The sequence below is a fragment of the Pipistrellus kuhlii genome, unplaced genomic scaffold, assembly GCF_014108245.1.
Source record: "Pipistrellus kuhlii isolate mPipKuh1 unplaced genomic scaffold, mPipKuh1.p scaffold_m20_p_23, whole genome shotgun sequence".
NCBI lineage: Eukaryota > Metazoa > Chordata > Mammalia > Chiroptera > Vespertilionidae > Pipistrellus > Pipistrellus kuhlii.
In genome coordinates this window covers 1,131,996-1,157,543 of record NW_023425522.1, presented here as the reverse complement: position 1 = coordinate 1,157,543, position 25,548 = coordinate 1,131,996, and the positions used below count along the sequence as shown (strand labels likewise).

The 25,548-nt window shown below is 61.3% G+C and overlaps 2 protein-coding genes across 7 annotated transcripts; one reads left to right on the top strand and one right to left on the bottom strand.

Annotated features, from left to right (window-relative positions):
- Positions 1 to 4,116: 4,116 nt before the first annotated feature.
- Positions 4,117 to 9,044, bottom strand: MIEF2 (mitochondrial elongation factor 2). Of its 2 annotated transcripts, none has more exons than XM_036451852.2 (4): positions 8,739 to 9,044; positions 6,973 to 7,125; positions 6,592 to 6,772; positions 4,117 to 6,096 (listed from the first exon to the last, which is right to left on the bottom strand). In XM_036451852.2, the coding sequence occupies exons 2-4, from the start codon at positions 7,117 to 7,119 to the stop codon at positions 5,042 to 5,044; spliced, it is 1,383 nt and encodes a 460-aa protein (XP_036307745.1). In that variant the 5' UTR covers positions 7,120 to 7,125; positions 8,739 to 9,044; the 3' UTR covers positions 4,117 to 5,041. The 2 variants fall into 2 exon arrangements, with proteins under 2 accessions (XP_036307745.1, XP_045442424.1); XM_045586468.1 differs by lacking the exon at positions 8,739 to 9,044 and adding an exon at positions 7,905 to 7,935.
- Positions 9,045 to 9,832: 788 nt separating this feature from the next.
- Positions 9,833 to 25,459, top strand: FLII (FLII actin remodeling protein). Of its 5 annotated transcripts, none has more exons than XM_036451837.2 (30): positions 9,833 to 10,002; positions 11,596 to 11,706; positions 11,976 to 12,047; positions 13,072 to 13,152; positions 13,390 to 13,475; positions 13,588 to 13,749; positions 13,989 to 14,092; positions 14,424 to 14,599; positions 14,686 to 14,843; positions 15,397 to 15,481; positions 15,827 to 15,977; positions 16,147 to 16,280; positions 16,448 to 16,660; positions 16,870 to 17,049; positions 17,699 to 17,781; positions 17,901 to 17,975; positions 18,150 to 18,233; positions 21,464 to 21,635; positions 22,177 to 22,281; positions 22,364 to 22,555; positions 22,903 to 23,091; positions 23,302 to 23,441; positions 23,514 to 23,748; positions 23,899 to 24,053; positions 24,153 to 24,213; positions 24,298 to 24,426; positions 24,503 to 24,609; positions 24,716 to 24,821; positions 24,927 to 24,992; positions 25,072 to 25,459. In XM_036451837.2, the coding sequence occupies exons 1-30, from the start codon at positions 9,940 to 9,942 to the stop codon at positions 25,204 to 25,206; spliced, it is 3,810 nt and encodes a 1,269-aa protein (XP_036307730.1). In that variant the 5' UTR covers positions 9,833 to 9,939; the 3' UTR covers positions 25,207 to 25,459. The 5 variants fall into 5 exon arrangements, with proteins under 5 accessions (XP_036307730.1, XP_036307729.1, XP_036307731.1 ...); XM_036451836.2 differs by having other exon boundaries at positions 16,144 to 16,280; XM_036451835.2 differs by having other exon boundaries at positions 9,912 to 10,002; positions 11,569 to 11,706.
- Positions 25,460 to 25,548: the final 89 nt, after the last annotated feature.

Sequence of the window (25,548 nt, the reverse complement as noted above, 5' to 3'; positions counted from 1 at the left end):
TTAGCTTAGTGGATAGAGTGTTGGCCTATGCACTGAAGTGTTCCAGGTTCAATTCCAGTCAAGGGCACATGCCTGGGTTGTGGGCTTGATCCCCAGTAGGGGGCATGCAGGGGCAGCCGGCTGATCAATGATTCTCTCTCATCATTGATGTTTCCCTCTCTCTCTCTCTCTCTCTCTCTCTCTCTCTCTCTCTCTCTTCCTCTCTGAAATCAATAAAAATACTTTTTTAAAAATCTATAAATATAAAAGGCCAAATGCCTGTCCGACCGGTAGCTATGATGCTCACTGACCACTAGGGGGCAGACGCTCAACACAGGGATAATGACATTACGTAGCAATGCCCGGCTTCCTCTCCCTAGTGACTAGCCTCCTTGCAGTTTCTTCAGCCCAGGAACATGACTTGCTTTATAGCCAGGTGCAAACACTTCACACTTTCACCAAATGTCTGTGAAGTGTTTTCCATGCCTCATCTCATTTGATCCTCACAGAAATCCTGGAGTAGGGAGATAGGAGACTCAAGGGAATACTATTTTCATTAGCCGGAAAACAGAGATGACCCAACTGAAAAGAAGTAAGAAATGGTGGACCTTGAAAATTACTTCAGGTTTTCTCACTGCGCGGAATATAGTCAAACACTGCTGCAAGTTAAATATTTTACCCTTTGTTTTCCCTGCATGATCTACAATAATAATCTGCTTCATGTTGATGTTTACTGCTGAGTTGCTGATAAATACCTGGAAGAGAAGTTGGGGTGGAAAAAGTTGAGCTACATCAGAAAGCAGGTCTAATTAAGCAAGCTTATTCCATATATAAAAGGCCAAGTTGACTAGCACATGCATGATACATATAAAGCTCTCACTGGTGCCAATCACACGCATGTGTTTCAATCTGTCATTGTCGATTATAAATTTGGTTGACACTTCTATTATAAAGGGTGAATAGTGATATTAAAATATTACTTTTGATTAATTTCCTTTCAATATGCATGAATCTTTGCATCAGGACACTAATATTCCTATATAATAAAATGGTAATATGCAAATAGACCAAGCAGCAGAACCACCGAACAACCAATCAAAGTGTAATATGACATGATAATGACATGCTAAGTCTGCTCAACCATGCGCTATGACACGCACTGACCACCAGGAAGCAGATGCTCCGACTGGAAGGTTAGCTTGCTGCTGGGTCCAGCTAATCAGGACTGAACGAGATGAGCTGGACATGCCCTGGAGCCCTCCTACTGTTCCACCCTGGCCCAATGGTGCACTGGCGGGGTCCCTCAGCCTGGCCTGTGCCCTCTGGCAATTCAGGACCCCTTGGGGGATATCAGAGAGCTGGTTTTAGCCCGGTCCTGCAGGCCGCTCCTCTTGAGAGGGCGACACAGGGCTCATGGCTGGCGAGCGCTGCTGTGGCAGCAAGAGCCTCATGATCAGGACTGATTGGGCGTGAGCCCATGGCAGGCACAGTGGGCCAGGATGAGTGGTAGTGGCAGGTAGGAGCTGCAGGTGGCATTGGACTGGGTTTCGGCCCAATCCCTGCAGGCCACTAAGATGGGCCTCTAGTATATATATTTTTTTGAAAACTGCAAATGTGTCACATACCAGGTTGAAGGCCCCCTGTTTTAAAACAGAGCAAAGGTGGAGCAGTAGCCGAAACCGGTTTGGCTCAGTGGATAGAGCGTCGGTCTGTGGACTGAAAGGTCCCAGGTTCAATTCCGGTCAGGGGCATGTATGTTGGTTGCGGGCACATTCCCGGTAGCGGGTGTGCAAGAGGCAGCTGGTCGATGTTTCTCTCTCATCAACGTTTCTAGCTCTCTATCCCTCTCCCTTCCTCTCTGTAAAAAATCAATAAAATATACATTTTTTAAAAAGTGTAGTAGTAGCCCTAGATTATGGACTTTGGGGTGAGCTGTGCCTGGCCCTGGTCTCTTGACCTTGGGCGTCATGCCCTTCCCATACATGGAGGAGCTTGATCTGCTCCCTTGGGCTCCACGCCTAGCCTCACAGCCAGCTAAGTGCTGGATTTTCAAAGGCCCATCTGGAACCAAAAGGCAGGAGGTGCTTTCCTAGTGTGGCTTGCATGCTAGCTCACAGGCAGTTATGCTGGAGGTACACTCGGGCCTGCTATGGTCTTTGAACCAGGGGTTCCTGAGCTGCCACTGGATCAGCTTCATTTTGCCTCAGCACATACCAGGGAGATGGAGCCCCGGACACAGGCATCGCTAGTGGGAGAGGAGTCACACTTAAATTCTCCACTCCAAGTAAGATCTTACGAAGGGAGAGTAGAATGCGGGACACGGCAGTGAAGGCTGGTGCTGGTTTAGAGGTGGATTGCATGCTTCTGTCTACGTAAGGCAGCCACTTCCCCTTTCTGCCCCGCTCTGGCCAGGCACAGCTCAGGGCGTTGTAATTTTCTGGGCTGCTGGCTGAAGTCCTTTTAGAATGCAGTTTGGCAAGGTCCTTCAGGATCTGCCGAGATTCAGCCTCAACCCATGAACCAGGAGGTCACAATCCTATTCCCGGCCAAGGCCCATGCCTGGGTTTTAGGCTCTATTCCCCGTAGGGGGGTGCAGGAGGCAGTTGATCCATGATTCTCTCTCATCACAGATGTTTCTATCCCTCCCTCTCCCTTTTCTTGCAATCAATAAAAATGTACTTTTAAAAATTGAGATCCTTCAGGATCTGAACAAGTTTGAATGCTTTCCATGGCCAGGAATCTCCTCATGAGGGAGCCCCTGTGCACAAAGACCACAGGGCTTATGGCTGAAACCAATGGCAGGTCTACGCGAGATGCCTGTTCCTCCAGCGGAGAGGATACTGTGCAGCTGAGGACTCTGTTGCTGTTCTGAGCAGCTAAGTGCTTCTGAGGAGACACCCTCAGGAGTGAAGTAAAAGGAAATGTTTCTATGCAGGAAGTTATTCCTGAGCCATGTGGATGACTTCAAACCATGACTTTCATTCTGAGCAGGTGGCACCACAACTGCGGGCCTGGGCCTTGGGCAACGCTAAACCAGGCCAGGACGACGACTGTCAGGCTGCCCACCACCGCTGAGGTCTGCGTACACGATGTTCAGACCGTGACGCACCTGGCGCAGAGCTGGCATCATCTTTGCATCAAAGGGAATCCATGAAATGGTAGCAACAACCCCTGCGCCTGGAACAGACCAGGACTGAGCCAGCCAGACACCACGCCCAGGCCAGCCTCCAGCAGGTGACAGTTGTCCTTAGGAGCCCGCCATGGCAGACGCAGCCTGGTGGCGGAGGCATCCTTGTGCTCGGGCTCCGTCTGTGAGTGAGGCACCAAGGCCCAGCAGCCTCCGGTTTGGGGAGGCATTCATTCTGGGCCAGGCTCCGGGCTAACGCTCCCACCAGCACTTACTCCTCGCAGCCACCCTAGGAAACAGGTATTATGACGAGAATGCAACGCACAGCCGCTGCCTCCAGCCTGTCCCTTGCCAACCCTAGGCTGCCATTACAGCTGCTTAAGGCTCTCTTTGCACCAGCTCCTGAGACAAGTTATCTGAATGGCCCTCAGCTAAGCCGGTCTCCTGTCCTTTGACCCTTGTCATAGCCTCTGAGTGCAGTCATCATAATCTCCAGGGGCAGCCCTGTTCCACGGGCGTCCCTCGGATGACTACTTAGGAAGTACACTGGGTGCGGAGGAGAGGAGGGGAGGAGCATAGCGGTGGTGGCCACACCTTAAGGACAGGGCCTCATTTGTCATCTGCTGACGAAGGCAGAGAGCCCCAGCAATGGACACTGATGCACTTGCTTCCCTGTCTGGACAGGGAGAGAGAGGTCACACTGCTCTGTCACTCCTGGCGGAGAGCTTTGGGGGCAGCTCCAGCTGGAATGATGCTGGCAGGAGCGTCGGCCCAGAGCCTGGCACAATCCCAGAAAGCACAGGGGCTTCGAATAAAAAACTCAGGCTTCGGGAAGATACAAAACCCGAGTTGGTTCCCATTACAAAAGCAGAACATCACACCCGCAATCTTGTAACCTCCTTCCATATAAGCTTTTCCAGAGAAATGAGCCCCTCCAGTCCATTCCCAGCCCCTCTGGCCCAGCTTCCAGAACTCCCAACAGTTGCTTATGAGACAGCATGAGTCACACGAAGGCTTGTTTTCTCTTTTATTCTGGTTCACATTCTTTGAGGCACAGCTCGGCTTCAGCAGGAAGGACACCACGGTAGGAGGCACACGGGAAGGGGGGGCAGCCCTCCCTTCCCTATCCCTGACTCTGCGGGCCCAGGGAGAACACAGGAGTCGGCTGAGCTGTCCGTGTGGCACGGCCCAGGCCCATCTGCCCCACAGGCCTTCCCGGAGGCCCCCGCTCTCTGGCTGGCACAATACAGCTGGCTCTGGGCAAGACGGGCAGAGCCCTCGCTCCCGGTGGGCAGGGGCTCCCGCAGGGCCCTCCAACTGCCTCTGCAGGAGAGAACTCGCCTGATGGAGGAGAAAGGGCCTCACAGGTGTGAGGTGGGCAGCACCCCAAGCTGAGCCCCCACTCCAGGGTAGGGGAGAGGGCTCAATAAGCAAACTAGACCACAGATGACATCAGAAAACACCAGCTTCGAAGTCTGTCAAAAAGCTGCATTCCCTGCCACAGCTACCAGGTGACTCCGGCCCATGGGGATGAACAAACACCGGGTGTTCACCATCCTGCACCAGGCGCCTAGAGATGCCAGGAGCTGGCACCCGAGGAAAGCACCAACTCACCCTCAACAGAAAAACAGAGCTGGCCTTACCCCTGCCGAGGACAGCAGACCATCTGCTGTCAGGGGATCCACTGCTGGTGATGAGGGACCAAGCCCAAGGTCCCGGGTCGGCCCAGAGGACTGAGGGAGTGGGTGTGAGTGGCTGGCCCTCCAGGCTGCCTGAGAGGCAGTGCGGCTCAAGCTCTCTGGGCTCAGAAGGTCCCAGTGATGGCTACCTATGCACATGCTAACCCCGGCCTTAGCCAACACCTTTTTATCCTGACTAAAAGCAAGAGGAAGGGTGTTCTCCAGCATCAGAACACACGCAGCCTGCCTGCCTCGTCTACAGCAGCCCCTCGGGGGCCTGCAGGCCGCGGTACAGCACGTGGCCGAGGCTGTCCACCTCCTCCGGGCACAGGCTGGCGAAGAGGTTCACACCGGGGCTGAAATGGCAGGGCAGGCTGGCCTGCTCCAGGCTGCTGAGGAGCAGCTCCACGGCCTGCAGAAAGCGCTCCCCCAAAACCCCCTCCGCCCAGTCTGCCTCCTCCTCGCCCAGACGGAGAACCACCTGGGTCAGGTGGCCCCGGCTCAGCTGCCTCAGGGCCGGATGGCCTTGGCAGACACGACACAGCAGCAGCAGCAGCCGCTGGCGGGTCCCAACCTCACAGCCATCCAGAGCTCGCAGCCGGGCAGCCTCTGCCGGGTACAAGTCCTGCAGCCAGAAGTTCCCAGCCAGCCCCTCCAGGGGCCAGGCGACGAGGAGCCGGCCGTCGGCGCTGGCGCCGGTGATGGCCAGGAACACGGCGACGGTGAGCTCCAGGCACTCGTGCTGCACCTCCAGCAGCAGCTCCTCCGAAGCCACGCTGGGCCGGACCCAGCACCCGAGAAGGCTGCCGATCACGGGCCAGTTGACGGAGGCGGCCAGTGTCTTGCGAAACAGCTCCAGCAGGACGCGGGACGAGAGATAGCCACCCACCAAGAAGCGGTCCCAGGGGCTGCTCCCGCGGGGACAGAATTCAAGCTGAGTCCTACGCACAGCCCAGCAGCGAGGGTCCCTGGCCACGGTGTCCATGCCAGGCACCAGGCTCCACAGGCCCGGCTCCAGCGCCAGGGGTGCCAGGAGACGCACGTCGTCAGCAGCCCCTGCCTGCAAGCCATCATACAGCGGCCCCCCGGGCACAAGCGCCCCGAAGGGCAGCTCTGGGAACTTGCTCTGCAAGTAGGCCTGCAGCTCGAGGGCAATGTCGCCAGCCAACTGTTTGGCCAGAGCCACGTGGGCCCCTGGGATGCTCACGTGGTCTCGCTCGAACGCCAACAGCTTCTCTTGGAAGGTCAGGCACAACAGTCCTGGGGAGGTAAGCTGAGGAGACGACTGAGGGTCAGCACCTGCAGGCCCCTCTGCAGAGTGAAAGGGCCAGGGAACATGTCAGAAGGCCCTGTGAGGAGCCACGAATCTCCCAGGTCACCAGGCGTGTCCTGGCCTGGGCCTCCTTCCCCTCACCTGTAAGAACCAGCTGAGAAGCGGCACCCAGCTCAAGTCCTCAAGTAGAAAGAATACTCTGACGACAAGTTCTCACTGCCCCAGCTCCCCGACTCTTTGGGGCCAAAACAGTTCATGCAGAGTGCAGTGGGGTCCTGGACCTGTTTCCTGATCTGAGCCCCCATATCATAAGGCTACTGCCCTACTGCGACATCACCCCCAAAGTCCACGTGTCCCAGTGGGTGGCAGAAGGGCAGAAACACACACCATGAAACATGCAGGGAGCCACAGCCCCAGGGGACAGGGGCTTGCACAGGGCACACAGTCAGTTGGTGGCAGAGCCCGAGTTGCATCTCCTGAGTGTGACCACCAAAGGGGGACCCACCAGGTTAGAGGGGAAGGGTGCCATTCACCTGAGGCAAAATGTGAGGGGACTGGGAGCAGCACAGGCTGGCTGTGGGCAGCAGGTGAGGGCCGGGGCTGTGGGCGTGGTGTGGCCTTGAGCAGGCTCAGTTCCTTCCAACTGTCCTCCAGGCTCGTGGCGTCTGCCTTGGCATCATCCTCGTCCCGAGAGCTGGCAGCCCTGTCAATGAGCTGCGGGCAGAGTGGCACAGATCAGAGCACCTGAAGCTGGGGCAGCACAGCAAAGCTCCAGGGCAAAGCAAACAAGCTTGCTGGGTAGAGAAGCAGATGCCAGCTTGGGCGGTCCCCCGCCCCCGCCCGGGCCCCGCTGCAGGCCCCAGCCCTGTGATCCTCTGGGAGCCCCAGGTGTAACTGGTCCACCGTGGCCTTACCCGCTTCACAGCCAGGGTGGCAATACCCAGCACGGCAGCCCCGCCCACACCCAGCACCAGGCGGGCATTGGCCAGGAGGAAGTCCACAGCACTGCCCAGCATGTCGTCATCATGCCGCTTCCCCCGCCTCTGGGAGAACTCTGCCATGTCTGCCTAAAAGAGAGCCAGGGTGCAGGGACCACTGAGTATGGGCAGCCAGGCAGACACGGCAGGCGAGGGTGGGCACTCCCGTTCCATCATCCTGGGGTCGCTGGCTCAAGCCCACAAGGGGGGTCCTGAGAGCTTCCGCAGAAAGTGGCCACTCACAGGTTTCTGCGAGGAGAACCTGCAAACAACCTACCCCACCCGCTGGACAGAGGGCTCACCCAGCAAGTGCCTAAGGCAGGTCAAAGGGGCCCAGCACCCCGACCCCGGGACTCCTGACATCACAGACCCGTAGGAAGGTCTCAGCATCACTCCAGCTTTACAGACACACGCTGCTGGACCACACAGTGAGGAGGGGGTCTGTGGACCCACAACAGCAAACCCTCCAGGGTCTAGCCCCCCAAGAGGCCCTCCGGACAGGTCTTAGAGGCGGCCTCGTCCTGGTTAACCAGGGCGGGCACAGCAGGAGGCAGCAAGGCCCAGGGAAATCCACGACTTGGAGCCCTACCCCAGTGGTCGGCAAACTCATTAGTCCACAGAGCCAAATATCAACAGAACAACGATTGAAATTTCTTTTGAGAGCTGAAAACCAACTTCTGCGCATGGGCCACGAAGTTTCAATCGCACTGTATGTGCGTGCCCACAGCTGGTATTTTGTGGAAGAGCCACACTCCAGGGGCCAAATAGCTGCATGTGGCTTGAGAGCCGCAGTTTGCCGACCACGACCCTAGACAGCCTGCCCTGGAGGGCCTCTCAGACCTTTGGGGGATCTCAGTGAGGCCAGTTACCTCCAAATCTTGATAGAGTAGCCCCAAGGCAGAGCTATCAAGTCAATGACGGGACTGGTGAGAGGGCCCAGGCTGCCTGGGCAGGAGCTGCCTGTCAGTGGGTATGTGCCAGTCAAGGCCAAAGGCCTCTGCCCAGCGGGCAAAGGAACTGCACACACAGATCCAAACGGAGGACTGGCCAGGGCCCGGCGACTGGGGCCTCTCTGCGCCTCCTGGGCTTGGGACGTTGGGGATGGGGAGCTGTCCTCGGTGTGGGGAGCCAAGCGACAGAGAAGATAAGCTGCGGGCGGTGGGCCGCCCAGGGCTGTTGCCAGGTGGGGAGAAGCCTGAACCACTTGGGGACTCAGCCCCAGCACCACCCTCCATGTCTCAGACTATAAACAGGTACCGGGGCCTGGGTTGGTCAAAGGCTGGGGGCGCCTCCAGCGAAGCCAGGAGTGCCCTTTACAAGCCGCGAAGAGCTTTCCCGGCCCGCCTGCCCCACCTGGCGGGCCACGCAGGCCCAGCCCGCAGCTTCCAACTCGGGGGAGGGAGCGCGGACAGGCGGTTAAAAATAGCCCTCCCGGCGCCACCTGTCCTCTCCCCTCTGCCCGCCGGGGTCAGGCTGAGCGGGCCCCGCGCAGGCTCCGAGGGCCCGTCCGGGTCGGTCCACAGGGGCACGAAGCCCTGAGAAACTGAGTGACGGGCCAGAGACGGGATTCGAACCCCGGCTTGGAGGCCCCAGCCAGGCCACCTCATCTCCTCCTTCCTCCGTGAGGCCGCGGCCCAGACCTGCGTCCTGCGCGCCTCGCCTCGGGCCGGGGACCCCGCGCGGGCCGCTGGCAGCGGTCGTACCTGCGTCCTGGCGTCAGTGCACCTGCCGGCGGGCGCCCCGGGCCTCCCGCGTCCAGCTCCCCGCTGCCCGAGCGTGGAATCTGAACCCGGGAGCAGACGCCGACTCCGACAGGCACGCAGACGAGCAGGCCCCAAGTCCAATCAGAGCGCGAAGACCCGCCTTCTCTCTCCGAAACACTAAGTGACTCATCCAATGGCGGCCAGGCCACGCCCCGTCGGGTTGCGCGCTCCCTGGGGGCGGGACTTTCTGGTGCGCCGGCCTTAAAGGCGCCGGGCTGCGTTCGGAGACGCGCAGCGCGGGGCGGGGCAGTCCTTCCCCCGGAGCCCGGGGTGACGCGCGGGCCTGTAACCCGAGCCTCCGCCGTGGGGACGCTCCGGGCCCACATTCCTGCCAGGGGCGGGCGGTCAGGCGGCTGCCGGCCGCGCTGTCGGCTGTCAGGTGACCCTGAGGTCACCTCTGCGAGAGGCCCGCCCGGTGGCCTCGCTCTTCTCACCTCTGGGTCTCTCGGCGCGGGCCGGTTTCCCCTCGTGTGACACGAACACCAGCCCCCACCCTGAGGTGACTGTGCTCAGCCCGCGGTTCACTCACTCGGCATTTACTTACGGGGCCTGTGTGCGGGGGAGGGCGGACAGCAAACAGCGAAGATGTGCTGTCCGCATGGGAATGCCGGCCCACGGGGAGTCATGACGCGCACACATCGCGCGCCTGCTTGTGCCCGAGCTGCACCTGCGGCTCTCGTGTCTCTGGCGACAACCTTGGCGGCATTTCCCGGGCGGAGCGGCCGGAGCGGGCCTGGGCTTGAAGGCGCTCGAGGGCCTCAGCCCGGGCCAGGCGTCATGGCCCCCCGCCGCCAGGCCCCGGGCGGACAGACCCCAGCGGCCGGGCCGGGCCCCTCAGCGGGCGCAGGGCGGCGGGTGCGGTGGGCATGCCCCCCGGGGCGCAGGGGCGGCGCCTGCAGGGGGTGAAGCCTCCCGCGCGAGCACGGGGACGCCCGGACCCTGCAGGCCCCTCCGCTCCTCGCGCAGACAGGGAAACTGAGGCGCGGGGAGGCGGCGCTAAGGCGGCGCGCCGGGTGCCGGGCTGGAGGGCGCGGCCCGCCCCGCCTCCCGCTCGCCGGGGGCGGGGTGAAGGGCGGGGCCCGCTCCCCGCACCGCGCCCGGCGGAGAGCGCGGCGGAGAGCGCGGCGGTGAGAGCGGCGCCATGGAGGCCACCGGGGTGCTGCCGTTCGTGCGCGGCGTGGACCTCAGCGGCAACGACTTCAAGGTGAGCGGCGCGGCGGCGGCCGCCTCCTCCCCGCGTCCCTTCCGCCGCGGCCCGCGCTCCCGCTTCCTGCCGCCGCCGCGGGCCTGGGCCGCCGACCTGGGCGGGGCCGGGCCGGACGGGGCTTTCGGGGGCCTTGATCCCCCGCCGCGAAGGACTCCCCTCGGCCTCCGTTCCGGGGCGCCGGGAAGGCCGGCTGGGGGCCGGCCGGGCGCTGGGCTGGGCGTCCGGCTGGGGGGCTGGGAGCCCGGGCCGGTCCTGGCGGCGGGGCCCGGGCGGCGGCCTCAGCTCCGCTCCCAGCTGCTCCCGGCCCCGCTGAGGTCGCGCCGAGTCCGGCCCCGACTCCCTGCGCGCAGCGGCACCCGATGCCCCCGGGTCTGGTGCCCTCCGCCGCCGCCCGTTCCGGTGTGATCCTGGGCAAGTCACTTCCCCTCGGGGCTCCGCGGTTTCCTCCTTCCGAGAGAAATGGGGCTGAGAATGGCCCTCCAGGGGCCGGGGCGTGGGCGGAGCGCCGGGCAGCGGAGGGAGGCAGGTGGGAGGCTGCCCAGCTGCCGGCGGAATGACCAGGCCACCGGGAGCCTGCCAGCCTGCCAGCCAGCGGGTGGGTGAGGCGGTTTAGAGCGGCAGGCAGGGAGGAGGTGGGCAGGGCCAGTGACTGAGGAGGCAGGCCAGGATGGAGGAGAGAGCTGGCCTGGGACAGGGGGTCAGCCCAGGCTGAAGGGAGGGGGTGGGTAGGCTTAGACCCGAGTCTGTATAGTGTTGGGGAGCCCAGACTTGCGGGGGGGCAGGGCCTGTCTAGCCAGGACTGAGGAGGAGGCAGGTTGCATTTATCCACATGTCCACACACTTTTTACCCCTTGCACAGGTGACCACACCACTTTCCTCAACCTCCATCTCCACTCACCTGGGCTCTCCACGTGTCCTTTCCAGATTGGAAGTCTGAGTCCCTGGCTGGGAATGTAGTGTGTGGGGAAGGGGACACAGCCAAGGGCACTAAAAGCATATGCTCCCCAGGCTCCCTGCCACGAGGGCTGGGGGTGCTGAGGTGGGCATTCCAGTTGGTGGAATGAATGACGAATGAGGCAGTGCCTGTGTAGGGGGGTGGCTGGGGCCTTGCACTGGGGGTTTGGATCTTGCCACAAATAACTTGTAGGCTGATGGCAAGGTGAGGGCACAGGTAGGACCTAGACAGAGGTTCAGGGCCACCCCCACACTTGGCAGAGCCTGGAACACTGGGTGAAGGCATTTGAGCCAAGCTGAGCACACAGCTGGGTGCTGGAGGTGTTCCATCCCAACCCTCCAGAAAGAGACTATCTTAGGCCAACAGCCATCCTAATAGTCATTGCTCACAACAATTCTTTTACCGGGGGCTTTTATCAGCCCTCACAACAATTCCATTACAGGGGGCTTTTATCAGCCCTCTTTATGGTGAGGAATTGAGGCTCAGAGTGGCAGAGTGCCTTGTCCAGGGTCACACAGCGGGCGAGATTGGCTCTGTTGCTCCCCAGAGGTTCCCATGGGCATTCGGGGGCCATAGAGGGTGGCAGAGCAGGGACGTTCCTCCCCCAGACCAGCCTCACCATCAATACCCCGCAGGGAGGCTACTTCCCTGAGAATGTCAAGGCCATGACCAGTCTTCGGTGGCTGAAGCTGAACCGCACCGGCCTCTGTTACCTGCCAGAGGAGCTGGCTGCCCTGCAGAAGCTGGTAAGGAGTGTCATTGGGCAGGGTGGGTGCCCTGGGGGCTGGGCAGGTGGACAAAGCAGACCGAGAACGGTGGTGATAGGTATGAGCAGAGCTGGCGAGGGCAGAGGCCCTCTCCCTGGACGCCTCAGGGAGATGCGGGTGTGTGCGGGAGGGCGCTTAGAGGTGGACTGGGCCTGGGTGGCCGAGGGACCCCAAATGGTGCAGTGATGGTGGCAGGTGGAGACGCCATAGACACCCCACTGAGTCCCTGCTCCTTCGTCCTGGCCCAGGAGCACTTGTCTGTGAGCCACAACAACCTGACCACGCTCCATGGGGAGCTGTCCAGCCTGCCATCTCTTCGGGTGAGTGATGCTGGCGGCCACCAAGCTTCGGGGTGGGGACTGGAGTCTAGCCAGGGGTGCGAGGGCAGGGCCAGACCCCAAGCTGGGCCATCACCCCTGCCGCATCCTTCCCAAAGGGGAGAGAGTATAATAATGTCCTGTGTAGCCTCTGGGTAAAAACGAGAGGGAGTACCCCAAATCCCACCTATTCGGGCAACAGCGACAATAATAACAACTGGTAGTGGCTAAGCGCTATTCCATGTGGGTTTTTTCTTATAATCCTGACCTCTACCAAGAGAACAGATGAGGACATTTGGCCACAGAGACAGGTCATTTGCCAGAGGTCACGGAGCCAGGCAGCGGCAGAGCTGGGGTAGGGGTGTTTGGCTGAAGGGGAGGTGGTCAGTGGGACCTACTTACACTGCTTCTCTTCACGGAGCTTCCGGTAACTCAGAGCACAGGCTTGGCCAGACCTTGGGGCCTTGGCAAAGGCCGATCCCACCCAAAGCCAAACCCTGAGATGTTAAGGACTCAGGCTGCTTAAGTTCAAGCCAGCTCTGCCACTTCCTGCCCGCGTGGCCTCAGGCAAGTCCCTTCCACTTTCTGGGGAGGTCCCGTGGGCACCCCACAGCCTGGCGAAGGAGAGGCGGCCTAGCCCGCGCCCTGCTGCTGCTTGTAATCACAGCCTCCTCTCCCCCTCACACTCTCAGCACGTCTGTAACATGAGGTTTCAGTCCCAAGGGGAGAACGAACTCAGTCCACACTGGTCTCTAGGCCCACCCTTCCCTGTCTAGCAGCCCTGTCTTGCCCTCTGGAAAGGAGCAGAAGAGGGATATTTTCCAGAAAAAGTTCTCTGAGATCTGGGCTCTGGGGCCTATTTGAGCTGGGCTTTGAGGCATGAATAGGAGCTTATAGGGAGAACAGGAAGAGCCTGCCCGGGGGAGGGACTGTGTGCAAGGCCAGGGTGGGGGAGCGCTCAGGCCAGGCCTCCAATGATCACTCGGGCGGCCTCCCTGATCTCCCTGCTCCTCCTGGTTTATCCCAGGCCATCGTGGCTCGAGCCAACAGTCTGAAGAATTCTGGAGTCCCCGATGACATCTTCAAGCTGGATGACCTCTCAGTTCTGGTCAGTGGCTCCCACCCACTGTGATGGTCCCTGAGTCATTATTCCATTTTACAACGGGGGTAACTGAGGCTTAGCATAGTCGGTGCCTTGCCCAAGGTTCCTCATGCAGTCAGATCCTTAACCTAGGCACCCTTCCCGCCAAGGTCTGGCTGTCTCCCTTGGCCCTGAAACCCCCTTATCTACTCCCCTCTCAGTGCCCAGCCTGACCCCTGACCTGGCCTTATCCCTCCTACCCAGGACTTAAGCTACAACCAGCTGACGGAGTGCCCTCGGGAGCTGGAGAACGCCAAGAACATGCTGGTGCTGAACCTCAGCCATAACAGGTGCCCATCAGGCTGGGATGTGCTAGGGTGGGCCGCAGCACATTGGGGACAGGTGGGCATGCGCCGCTGGTTGGTTGCCTCATGCCCTTCTCCCTCCCTCCCTCCTGCCCAGCATTGACACCATCCCCAACCAGCTCTTCATCAACCTCACTGACCTGCTGTACCTGGACCTCAGCGAGAACCACCTGGAGAGCTTGCCCCCTCAGATGCGCCGCCTGGTGCACCTGCAGACGCTTGTGCTCAACGGGAACCCCCTGCTGCACGCACAGCTGCGGTCAGCGGCGCTCGCCTCGCCCTCCAAACCCAGCCCCCGAACCAGCCTGGCTCCTTATTCCCAGGAGCCCTGAACCTTCCCATTTGGGTTTGGTGTGGGCGGTGTCCCTTAGCCAGACCCCACCTGGGTCCCCTGTGTTGTCCGCCTCACCCCTCAACTGTCTTTGAGCTTGTCCCCTAGGCCCTCTCAGTCCTATGCCCTTGCACCCTCCCCTGGCCTGACCACCCCTCTCCCTGCAGGCAGCTCCCAGCTCTGACGGCCCTGCAGACTCTGCACCTCAGGAACACTCAGCGCACCCAGAGCAACCTCCCCACCAGCCTGGAGGGCCTGAGCAACCTCACAGGTCGGCAGTGCAGTTCCGGGGCCTCAGCCTCTGCTGCCCGCAGGCTCCTCATCTCCGCTGCAGGAAGGGATGCAGCCTGCTTCTCTGACCCCCTCCCGAAAGGGAAGTTTAGGGTTGGCGGTTATGAGTCTCCCGTTGTCGTGGTGACTAGTAAAAACACAAATGAGCACCCAATTTATGCGTAGATGCCCGTGTGCAGGAGTTTCTCTGAGGCTCGGGGAGGTTAAGCTGAAAGCCAGAGCCTGGAGGGGGTGCGGCAGGGTTTGGACAAGGCCTGGCCGCGCTGGAGCTGCCGGGGCCCTGGCTGACGCACCCTCCCCCCACGCTCCAGATGTGGACCTGTCCTGCAACGACCTTACGCGGGTGCCCGAGTGCCTGTACACCCTCTCCAGCCTGCGCCGCCTCAACCTCAGCAGCAACCAGATTGCAGAGCTGTCCTTGTGCATCGACCAGTGGGTGCACGTGGAGACCCTGAACCTGTCCCGAAATCAACTCACCTCCCTGCCTGTGCGTCCAGCCCTGGGTAGGTGGGCAGGAAGGCTACTGGGCCACCCTGGCTGCTGCCCTGACTGCCCTGCCTGCTTTCTCTCCAGTCAGCCATCTGCAAACTGACCAAACTGAAGAAGCTGTACCTGAACTCCAACAACCTGGACTTCGATGGGCTGCCCTCGGGCATCGGCAAGCTGGCCAGCCTGGAGGAGTTCATGGCTGCCAACAACAACCTGGAGCTGATTCCCGAGAGCCTCTGCAGGTGTGGACGGCGGGGCAGGGCACGGCACTGAACCCTAGGATGGCTGGTGCCCACCCTGTGGCCTTCGGCATCTTACAAAATGGACGATTTAACTTGGCTTTGTGGATGGCGACCACACGCACCGGCGGGTGCCAGCAATTCCTAGTTCGGGTCCCCAGAGCACCTTTGGGAGGACACGGATAGCATGAGGCCAGAGGGGCTGTGCTGCTTCCCACCCACTGGCCTCCGGCTCTGACCACTCCCCCAGGCAGAGAGCCGGGGACCCCTCAGCAGCTTGCAAACTAATTTGAGCAGAACATATTATTGGTGCTTGTATCCAGGGCCCTTAGCCTGCAGGTCAGTTGGAAAACTTCCCTGTCAACGTCACAGAAAGAATTCAGTCACTTAGCCGTGAGGAGGTGCCGTCCACGTGCTCCCGCCTCCCCTCCTTCCCACACCTCAGAGCGCCCGTTCCTTCACTAGCTGGGCTACCCGCCTCTGCCCTGCCTCCCCGCCCTGGGTTGACGTTCCCCTGCCCCCATCACCTGTCTCAGGCCCGGCTCTGTTCCCACAGGTGCACAAAGCTGAGGAAACTTGTCCTGAACAAGAACCGCCTGGTGACCCTCCCAGAGGCCATCCACTTCCTGCCAGAGATCCAGGTTGGGGCAGGCCCAGGCCGGCAGGAGTGGGGGGTACAGACAGATCCTCAGGAAAGACCGAGCACAGGCGTGTCACTGGAATGAGGGGCCTCCTGGAGGGGTAGCCTTGGCCGGGGTGCTTTTGGGGAGAAGGTGATCTACATCCCTGTATCCATGTCATGCTGGACGGCATCATTTAAGTCCTATAGAAGGGAAACACAAAGGCCAGGACGGGCATTCACTGAGCTGGGATGTGAGCCAGGCCCCTGGGCGCAGCCCGAGTGGCTGCAGAGCAGAAACCAAGTTTGGTGTGGCCGGGAGGTGGGACTCGGGCTCAGCGCCACCTCTGCTTCCTCCGTGAGGCAGGTCCTGGATGTTCGGGAGAACCCCAGCCTGGTCATGCCTCCCAAGCCCACGGACCGCACTGCCGAGTGGTACAACATCGACTTCTCGCTACAGAACCAGCTCCGGCTGGCCGGGGCCTCCCCTGCCACCGTGGCCGCCGCCGCTGCCGCCGGTAAGCAGGCAGGTCTGGCTGAGGGGGCTGCTCTCTGGCCCTCCCTCACCGTCTGTCAGTTGGGTGGGACACAGCTCTCTGGACACTGGCAGGTGGGGTTGGCCCTGGGTGGCTGGATGCCCCAGGGGCAGGTCAAGCCGGGCTTAGCCATTTGCCTTCCCCAAAGCAGGCGGTGGGTCTAAGGACCCCCTGGCTCGAAAGATGCGGCTCCGGAGGCGCAAGGACTCGGCCCAGGACGACCAGGCCAAGCAGGTGCTGAAGGGCATGTCGGACGTGGCCCAGGAGAAGAACAGGAAGCAGGAGGTAAGTCAGGCCGAGGGCTGGGCCACCCTGGACTCTGGCCAAGACAGACTGTGTGACCCAGGTCACCACGGAAGGGGCTGGGCAAAGGCCCTGAGGCGGGTGAAGCGTGGAGACGGCAGCGTGAGTGGCTGCGCAGACCAATCCGTGCGCTGTGACTCTGACCCCAGGAGAGTGCGGAGGCCCGAGCCCCCGGCGGTAAGGTGCGGCGCTGGGACCAGGGTCTGGAGAAGCCGCGCCTCGACTACTCAGAGTTCTTCACAGAGGACGTGGGCCAGCTGCCCGGCCTGACCATCTGGCAGATTGAGAATTTCGTGCCCGTGCTTGTGGAGGAGGCCTTACACGGCAAGTTCTACGAGGCCGACTGCTACATCGTGCTCAAGGTGAGGTGGCCCCCGGGACGGGCCCGAAGTTGCTGAGCGTCCTCGGCCCACGGCTGGTCATGGAGAGAGGGGGAGGCTTTGCAGGGGAGGCGGATGGAGGTGGCCCAGGCGGAGGTGTGGCCCCATCCCATCCTGGGGCGGGGAGCCTCTGGTGAGCCAGGGCGCCAGGGCTGGCTGGGGAGGGCTGACATGACTGGCCTGGCCCCCAGACCTTCCTGGACGACAGCGGCTCTCTGAACTGGGAGATCTACTACTGGATTGGCGGGGAGGCCACGCTTGACAAGAAGGCTTGTTCCGCCATCCACGCCGTGAACCTGCGCAACTACCTGGGTGCGGAGTGCCGCACTGCCCGCGAGGAGATGGGCGACGAGAGCGAGGAGTTCCTGCAGGTGCTGGCTGGGCGGGCTGGAGCGGGCGGGGCAAGGGGGCGGGCGAAGGGGGTGGGCAGGGCCCTGAGACCAAAGGGTTTTGGAGTCAAGACCTGAAGCGGAAAGGAAGCAGGACAGAATGGTGAAGGCAGGGGAGCAAGATAAGGCTGAAGGTGGGAGCCTGGGTCATCAGATGCCAAGGGAGCTGGGGAACAAGCCAATATGGCCAGCGGGTGGAGCCACCAGAGGTGAGGAACAAGCCAATATGGCCAGCGGGTGGAGCCACCAGCTGGACACCAAGCGGCAGGGCCAAGGGCTGGACTGAGTCCAGTGTGAAGGGTTAGTGAGTGGTTCTGTCCCTCCTTCCAGCTGCTTAATTGTAAATGAGGCCACACTTGATTTTACCCAGATTCGCCCAGTGTGCCCTTCTGCATAAGCCTGCTCTGTCCCTACACACACACCTCAGCATGCTGAGCACACCTGAGCTGCACAGGAGTGAACAGCCTTCCCTTTGTCCGTCTTGCCACCCAGGATGTGTCTGTGTTTATAGACACAGGTCTTGCTTCTCCTCTTTAGCTTCATCACAGATTTTAGCACCAGCACAGCTGAGTGAGGTGGGGTTGGTGGGAGGTGCGTTAGCTCACGGTAACGGCTGCATCCTCGCACACAGGTGTTTGATAACGACATTGCCTACATTGAGGGTGGAACAGCCAGTGGCTTCTACACCGTAGAGGACACGCACTACGTCACCAGGTGAGGAGGTGTGTGGGTGGCAGCACGGACCTGGACCCAGCTTGGAAGGACTGGGGCGGGTGTTAGGGTACACTGGTCCCGTGGTGTCCCCTCCAGTCCACTTTTGCTCTGGCCTCCAGGATGTACCGTGTGTACGGGAAAAAGAACATCAAGTTGGAGCCTGTGCCACTCAAGGGAGCCTCCCTGGACCCTAGGTGAGCTCCAACGACATGAGGTGGGGGTGCCTGACTCTGAGCCTCCCCTTTCCCCAGGGGGGACAGAGGTGGCCCTAGAAGAAGCCTTCCAGCAACTCCTTTAGACCTTTTAGCCCCAGGACGGGGGGTTTGGGGGAGGGGGCTCTGAACAGTCATTGCCTGTACCTATCACAGATTTGTTTTCCTGCTGGACCGCGGGCTGGACATCTATGTGTGGCGGGGGGCCCAGGCCACCCTGAGCAGCACTACCAAAACCAGGTATGAGACTGCGCCCTGCTCACGCTTGGGAGGGCTTCTGTGCAAAGCAGAATTGTCACCTAAGGAGGGGCGTGGGCCTTGCTGAGGGCTTTGTACCTGTCCCCAGGCTTTTTTTTTTTTTTTTTTTAATCAATCTTTATTGTTCATATTATTACAAAGGTTCCTCATTTCTTCCCCCCTCCACCAGGTTCCCACCCCGCCCTCCGCCCCCTCCCCACCCCCCATTGTCCTCATCCATAGGTGCACAGTTTATGTTCAGTCTCTTCCTCCCTCCCTTTCCCCAATAGTAAATCCCTTTTCAGATAGTAAATCAGTTACTTAGCATTTTCTCATATCAATAATACTTCTACATGCCCAATGATACACTTCACACAAAAGACATTTCCAAATAGGTCAACCAGCCTCATCCAGGCCCCACCCAAGGCACTCACAGATCAACACCCCAGCGCTATACTAACTCAACACATCCAGATCTAAGCCTTCATCACTTGATTCAGCAGACCCTCAAGTTCCCGCAAAAGTTTCCAGCCATGTCTGAGAGGCAGCTGTGGGGCAGGGGCAGGCTAGGAGCGAGCTGTTCCGGGCCTGGCTGCTCCGGGCCTGGCCTCTGTTGCTCTGGTTCGTTCCACAACCAGCTGGTCTGGGTCTGGTCACTGCCACTCCCGACCTAGTTGCTCTGGACTTGGCTGCTGCTGCTCCCGGCCTGGCCGCACCCAACCCGGCTGCTCTGGGCCCGGCTGCTCCGGGCCCGGCCGCTCCGGGCCTGGTCACTCCCAGCCTGGCAGCCGCTGCTCTGGGCCTGGCTGCACCCAACCCGGCTGCTTCGGGCCTGGCCGCTTCCAGCCTGGCAGCTGCTGCTCCAGGCCTGGTCGCTCCCAGCCTGGCAGCTGCTGCTCCGGGCCTGGCCGCACCCAACCCAGCTGCTCCGGGCCTGGCCGCTCCCAGCCTGGCAGCTGCTGCTCCGGGCCAGGTCGCACCAGACCCGGCTGCTCCGGGCCTGGCCGCTCCCAGCCTGGCAGCTGCTGCTCCGGGCCTGGCCACACCCAACCCAGCTGCTCCGGGCCTGGCCGCTCCCAGCCTGGCAGCTGCTGCTCCGGGCCAGGTCGCACCAGACCCGGCTGCTCCGGGCCTGGCCGCTCCCAGCCTGGCCGCCACTGCTCCGGGCCTAGCCGCACCCGACCCGGCTGCTCCGGGTCTGGCCGCTCCCAGCCTGGCAGCTCCCAGCCTGGCAGCCGCTGCTCCGGGCCTGGCCACACCAGACCCGGCTGCTCCGGGCCTGGCCACACCAGACCCGGCTGCTCCGGGCCTGGCCGCTCCCAGCCTGGCAGCCGCTGCTCCGGGCCTGGCCGCACCAGACCCGGCTGCTCCAGGCCTGGCCGCTCCCAGCCTGGCAGCCACTGCTCCGTGCCTGGCCGCTCCCAGCCTGGCAGCCACTGCTCCGGGCCTGGCCGCACCAGACCCGGCTGCTCTGGGCCTGGCCGCTCCCAGCCTGGCAGCTGCTGCTCCGGGCTTGGCCGCTCCAGACCCGGCTGCTCCGGGCCTGGCCACTCCCAGCCTGGCATCTGCTGCTCTGGGCCTGGCCGCACCAGACCCGGCTGCTCTGGGCCCGGCTTCTCCTGGTCTGGCCACTCCGGGTCTGGGTGTTCCTGGACTGGCCACCCTGGGCTTAGCCGCCTCTGCCTCAGGCCTGGCTGCCACTGCCCCAGGTCTGGCTGCCCCAGTGCTGGCTGTTGATGCTCTGGTTCTGGCTGCTGCTGCTCTGGGGCCTGGCCGTTGCTGCTCCAGGCCCGGCTGCCACTGCCTTGTGCCTGGCCACTCTAGGCTTGGCCGCCGCTGTTCCAACATTCTGTCCTTTTTTTTTTTTTTTTTTTTAAAAAAATGCATTTACAATATGTTGCAATGTTGGCTGGTGAGTTGAGTTCTGACTTAGTCTTTGATTTTTCAAGATCTTCTTTGTATTTTTTCTTAAGTAATTTTACTATCTTTTGCTCTCACTTGATTTCTTCACATTGAAAACTTCTTTGGTTTCTTCCTCCTTATCTTGGGAGCTCAGCAGGTTGGCCTGTGGCACCCCTTTGTTCTCCGCGGGCTCCTGCGCTGCTTCAGCCTGTTGCTGGGGTCTGCGCCGCCCAGGAAGCAGCCCCCGGCCTTGGCTCCGTTGCCTGCGCTCAGCGGTCGAAGGCTCAGGGTCCCCCCCACCCTGGGGGCCCCGTCGCCCAGTTCCTCGCTGGTGCCCGGCTGGCCGGTGTCCTGCAGGGGCTCCTGCTCCTCGTCGCTTTCCTCCAGTCTGGAGCTTTTTTTCTCCTTTTCGCTAGGGGAGTCTAGGATCAGAGTCAACAGACTGTCCTCTGTGCGCAGTGTGCGCGACTCCGGGGGCTCCGCTTTTCGCCGCTCCCCTGGGATTCCGCCTCACAGCCCCCTCTCCCCTTGCCTGAGCCTGGGGCCCCAGGGTCTGGCCTAGGACTGGGGTTCAGAGCAGTCGAAACTGGGGCCCAACACGGCTGGGGCTCCTGTTTCCTTCCCTCCAGGGCAATCCCGCATCAGAGTCAACATTCCTTCCCTTGCAAGCAATGTGTGCGACTCCGGGGGCTCGGCCTTTCACCGCGCTCCCAGGACTCCACCTCACAGCCCCGTCTCCCTCTGCTTGAGCTTGGGTCCCCAGGGATTGGCCTAGAACTGGGGTTCAGAGCAGTCCGGACTGAGGCTCAGCGCCGCCGGAGGCTTTGTTTCTTCCGGCTAGGGTAATCCAGCATCAGAGTCAACATTCAGTCCTTTGCGCGCAATGTGCGCGCGACTTCAGGGGCCCTGCTTTTCGCTGCTCCCCTGGGATTCCGCCTCACAGCCCCGTCTCCCCCTGCCGGAGCCTGGGTCCCCAGGGTCTGGCCCATAACTGGGGCTCAGCGCTGCCGGTTCGGGGGTTCAGCCCAGGCTTGGGGTTTTATTTCCTTTTTGCTAGGGAACGCCAGCCAGCACCCAGCCCTCTCCTCCTCTCCGGCTGCGTCCTCTCCGCGGGCGCGCAGCATGTCTCCGTACCTTAGGCATTTTTCAGCTCCTCTGATTTTCCTTCTGGTTTTCTCTTTCCTTCTTGTTGTAGAGTTTTCAGTCAGTCAACTACCTGTAGCTCTGGGCAATGTCCACTCTACATTTTAGTTGTATTCCATTGAAATTGTTGTGTGCTGCTGCGGTTAGATGTCTACCCGGGCAGCCATCTTGGATCCTCTCTTCCCCAGGCTTTTTGCAGAAAAAATTAACAAGAACGAGCGGAAAGGGAAGGCAGAGATCACGCTGCTGGTGCAGGGCCAGGAGCCCCCCGAGTTCTGGGAGGCACTGGGGGGTGAGCCCTCTGAGATCAAGCAGCACGTGCCCGATGACTTCCGGCCGCCGCAGCCCAAGCTGTACAAGGTGAGTGGCTCACGCTGGCCTGACTTCAGCGGCGGTCAGGGTGGGGGAGGGGCCGCGGGCCACCACGGCGACTGGTCTGCATCTGGACTTGGTGTGAAGGTGCCACATTGTGGACAGAATAGCTGAGCCAAGGTCTGGAGGCTGGCTCTGAGGCCACCAGCAGGGTGTGGGCTGTGTTTCCTGGAAGGAGCTGCAGAGGGAGGCTGAGTGCCTGGGTGCTAGGCCTGAGAACCTGGCCTTCATTCTGTAGGCGACACGAAGCCATGGAGTGTCTCAGCAGAAAAAGGACAAGTTAGAAAATTAGAAACAATAGTAAATTCTGGAGCTAGTAGGCAGGAAAAGAAGCATTTAAAGTCCTTCCACTGTTAGGGTGCCCTTAAAATGGCCTTGGAGCGGAGGGAAGAAACGAAGGCCCAGAGAGGAGAGGCAGTGGACCCGAGTGCGCACAGCAGGCAGTGCCAGGCTCCAAGAAAGGACTGGTTGTGGGTGGGGCTTGTGTCCCCAGACCCCGCCCCTAGGGCACTCACCTTCCTCCTGCTAGGTGGGCCTGGGCCTGGGCTACCTGGAGCTGCCCCAGATCAACTACAAGCTGTCAGTGGAGCATAAGAAGCCGCCCAAGGTGGAGCTGATGCCCGGGATGCGGCTGGTGAGACGCACAGGGAGGAGGCGAGCGGGCAGGACGCTCCCCTCTGGCCCAGCACTGGCTGACCCCCAGCTCTGGCCCCCAGCTGCAGAGCCTGCTGGACACGCGCTGCGTCTACATCCTGGACTGTTGGTCCGACGTGTTCATCTGGCTCGGCCGCAAGTCCCCACGCCTGGTGCGCGCCGCCGCCCTCAAACTCGGCCAGGAGCTGTGCGGAATGCTGCACCGACCACGTTATGCCATGGTCAGCCGCAGCCTCGAGGGCACTGAAGCACAGGTAGCAGTGCGGTCCAGCTGTGCGAGCCACACCCCACCCCCCTTCCGGCCTCCTCCCCGGGATTCTGAGGATCCCTCAAAGCCCAGACCCTCTGAGTCAGCTACTGTCCTGCTGAGCTGAGCCCAAGCCCACTGCTTCTGTGCTGCTGCTAGGCCCCGCCCCTCCAGCTCCTCTCCGGCTTCCCAGTCCCCCTTCCATGGACTCCACCCCTCCGGGACCTGCCCCTCCCACTTCTGGTGTCTAGGCTCCTCCACCTTCACACCCCATCCCCACCTACGGGCCTCACCCCATCTACTTCCACTGCAACCTTAACTGCTGACCCTCACTCGTGTTTCTTCACTTGGCAGGTGTTCAAAGCCAAGTTCAAGAATTGGGATGACGTGTTGACGGTGGACTACACACGCAACGCAGAGGCCGTGCTGCAGGGCCAGGGGCTTGCCGGGAAGGTGAAGCGTGACGCCGAGAAGAAAGATGAGATGAAGGCCGACCTCACTGCACTCTTCCTGCCGAGGCAGCCGCCCATGGCGCTAGCAGAGGTGGGGGCGGGGCCTCGGGTATCGGACGCGGGGCGGGCCTGGGTGGCGGGGCGGGGCCTGGGTGGCGGGGCGGGGCGAAGTGGAGGTGGACTTGCCCCATGCTGAATGGATGCTGCCTGCCTGGGTCCTGGGAGGAGGCTCTGTGCAGGCCCCTGCCCAGGGAGGAGGGCCAGCTCCAGGGGCCCACCGGCGGGGTGGGGTCACACGCAGGCCGAGCAGCTGATGGAGGAGTGGAACGAGGACCTGGATGGCATGGAGGGCTTCGTGCTGGAGGGTAAGAAGTTCGCTCGGCTGCCTGAGGAGGAGTTCGGCCACTTCTACACGCAGGACTGCTACGTCTTCCTCTGCAGGTGCTGTCCCCTAGCGCCTCCCCGGCCCAGCCCTCCGCTCTGAGCCCCTGCTCACTGCCCTCTGACCTGCAGGTACTGGGTCCCTGTGGAATACGAGGAGGAGGAGAAGGAAGAGAAAGAGGAGAAGGCCGGGGCCGAGGGCAGAGAAGGCGAGGAGGCGGTGGCTGAGGCGGACAAGCAGCCGGAGGAGGACTTCCAGTGCATCGTGTACTTCTGGCAGGGCCGGGAGGCCTCCAACATGGGCTGGCTCACCTTCACCTTCAGCCTGCAGAAGAAGTTCGAGAGCCTGTTCCCTGGCAAGCTCGAGGTGCGCCCGCGTGCCCACGGCACAGCGCCGTACACACAGCTGGGGCGGCGGGGGGTGTCTGTGGGACTGGGGCTCAGACCAGAGGAGGCTTGGCCCATGAAGGGTTGGGGGGGTTCCACGAAGCTGCCCCTGACACTCCCATACACGCAGGTGGTGCGTATGACGCAGCAGCAGGAGAACCCCAAGTTCCTGTCCCACTTCAAGAGGAAGTTCATCATCCACCGGGGCAAGAGGAAGGCGGCTCAGGGTGCCCTGCAGCCCAGCCTCTACCAGATCCGAACCAACGGCAGCGCCCTCTGTACCCGGTGCCTGGCTGGGGAGAGGCGCAGGTGGGCAGGTGGGCTCAGTGAGCCACCCTGACTCCTTGCTAACTCCCCACTCTCCCTCCCCCCCTTCCCCCACAGGTGCATCCAGATAAACACCGACTCTAGCCTCCTCAACTCCGAGTTCTGCTTCATCCTCAAGGTGGGGTTGTGGAAGTGACCAGCACTGTGGGTCCGGGTGGGGGTTGCAGGGTAGGCCTGACCTGAATCCTCCGCATACTCCCAGGTTCCCTTCGAGAGTGAGGACAACCAGGGCATCGTGTACGCGTGGGTGGGCCGGGCGTCAGACCCGGACGAGGCCAAGCTGGCGGAGGACATACTGAACACCATGTTTGAGGCCTCCTACAGCAAGCAGGTGACCAGGGCAGGCAGTGGCCATGGGCCAGCGAGGCAGGTAGGGACCCTGAGCTGAGCCACCCTCTCACCCGCAGGTCATCAGCGAAGGCGAGGAGCCTGAGAACTTCTTCTGGGTGGGCCTAGGCGCGCAGAAGCCTTATGACGATGATGCCGAGTACATGAAGCACACCCGGCTCTTCCGGTGAGGCTGCCAGACCTCCCCACTGCCTCCTGCGCTCTGGGACTGCTGCCTCCTGCGCCCTGGGACTGCTGCTGGGGACCTGACTCTGCCTGACCTTGGCCCCCAGGTGCTCCAATGAGAAGGGTTACTTCGCAGTGACTGAGAAGTGTTCTGACTTTTGCCAAGATGACCTGGCAGATGATGACATCATGTTGTTAGACAACGGCCAAGAGGTGAGGCCCCTGCCAACCCTGCCCATTCAAGGAGCCCACCCCTTTGTCAGTGGGAACCCTTAGCCCAGAAGGTCCCCCTGAGACCACCTCCCATCATACCCACAGGTCTACATGTGGGTGGGGACCCAGACAAGTCAGGTGGAGATCAAGCTGAGTCTGAAGGCCTGCCAGGTGAGCTGGGTGAGGGCGGGCGGAGCCGGCCCGAATGGCCTGGAAGGCCTGCCCAAGCCTCACGCATGTCCTGCCACAGGTGTACATCCAGCACATGCGCGCCAAAGAGCACGAGCACCCCCGCCGCCTGCGCCTGGTGCGCAAGGGCAACGAGCAGCACGCCTTCACCCGCTGCTTCCACGCCTGGAGCACCTTCCGGAAGGCCCTGGCCTAGAGCTGCCGCCCACCCGCAGTGCCCCTGCGGAAGCCACGCTCAGTGAGGAGAGGAGGGCCTCTCACCCACCGCCTGGCCAGGCGGCCCTGCTGCCCTGCCCGTGCCACAGCCCCCCCGGCAGCACAGCCCGAGTGACAATGGGGCAACCCTGTCTGGAAATTAGACTCCTCCGGTGTGAGCCCCTTCCCTGCGAGGGATAAAGGACACGGTTGCCCTTTAAGATATTAAATGCTTTTATTTTCAATATTAAAAATCGGCACTTTTCATATTAAAACAAGGCTAATGTTAACAAAATTACAATCTACAGGGAAACCCATTCTGACCCCACATAACGCATACCTG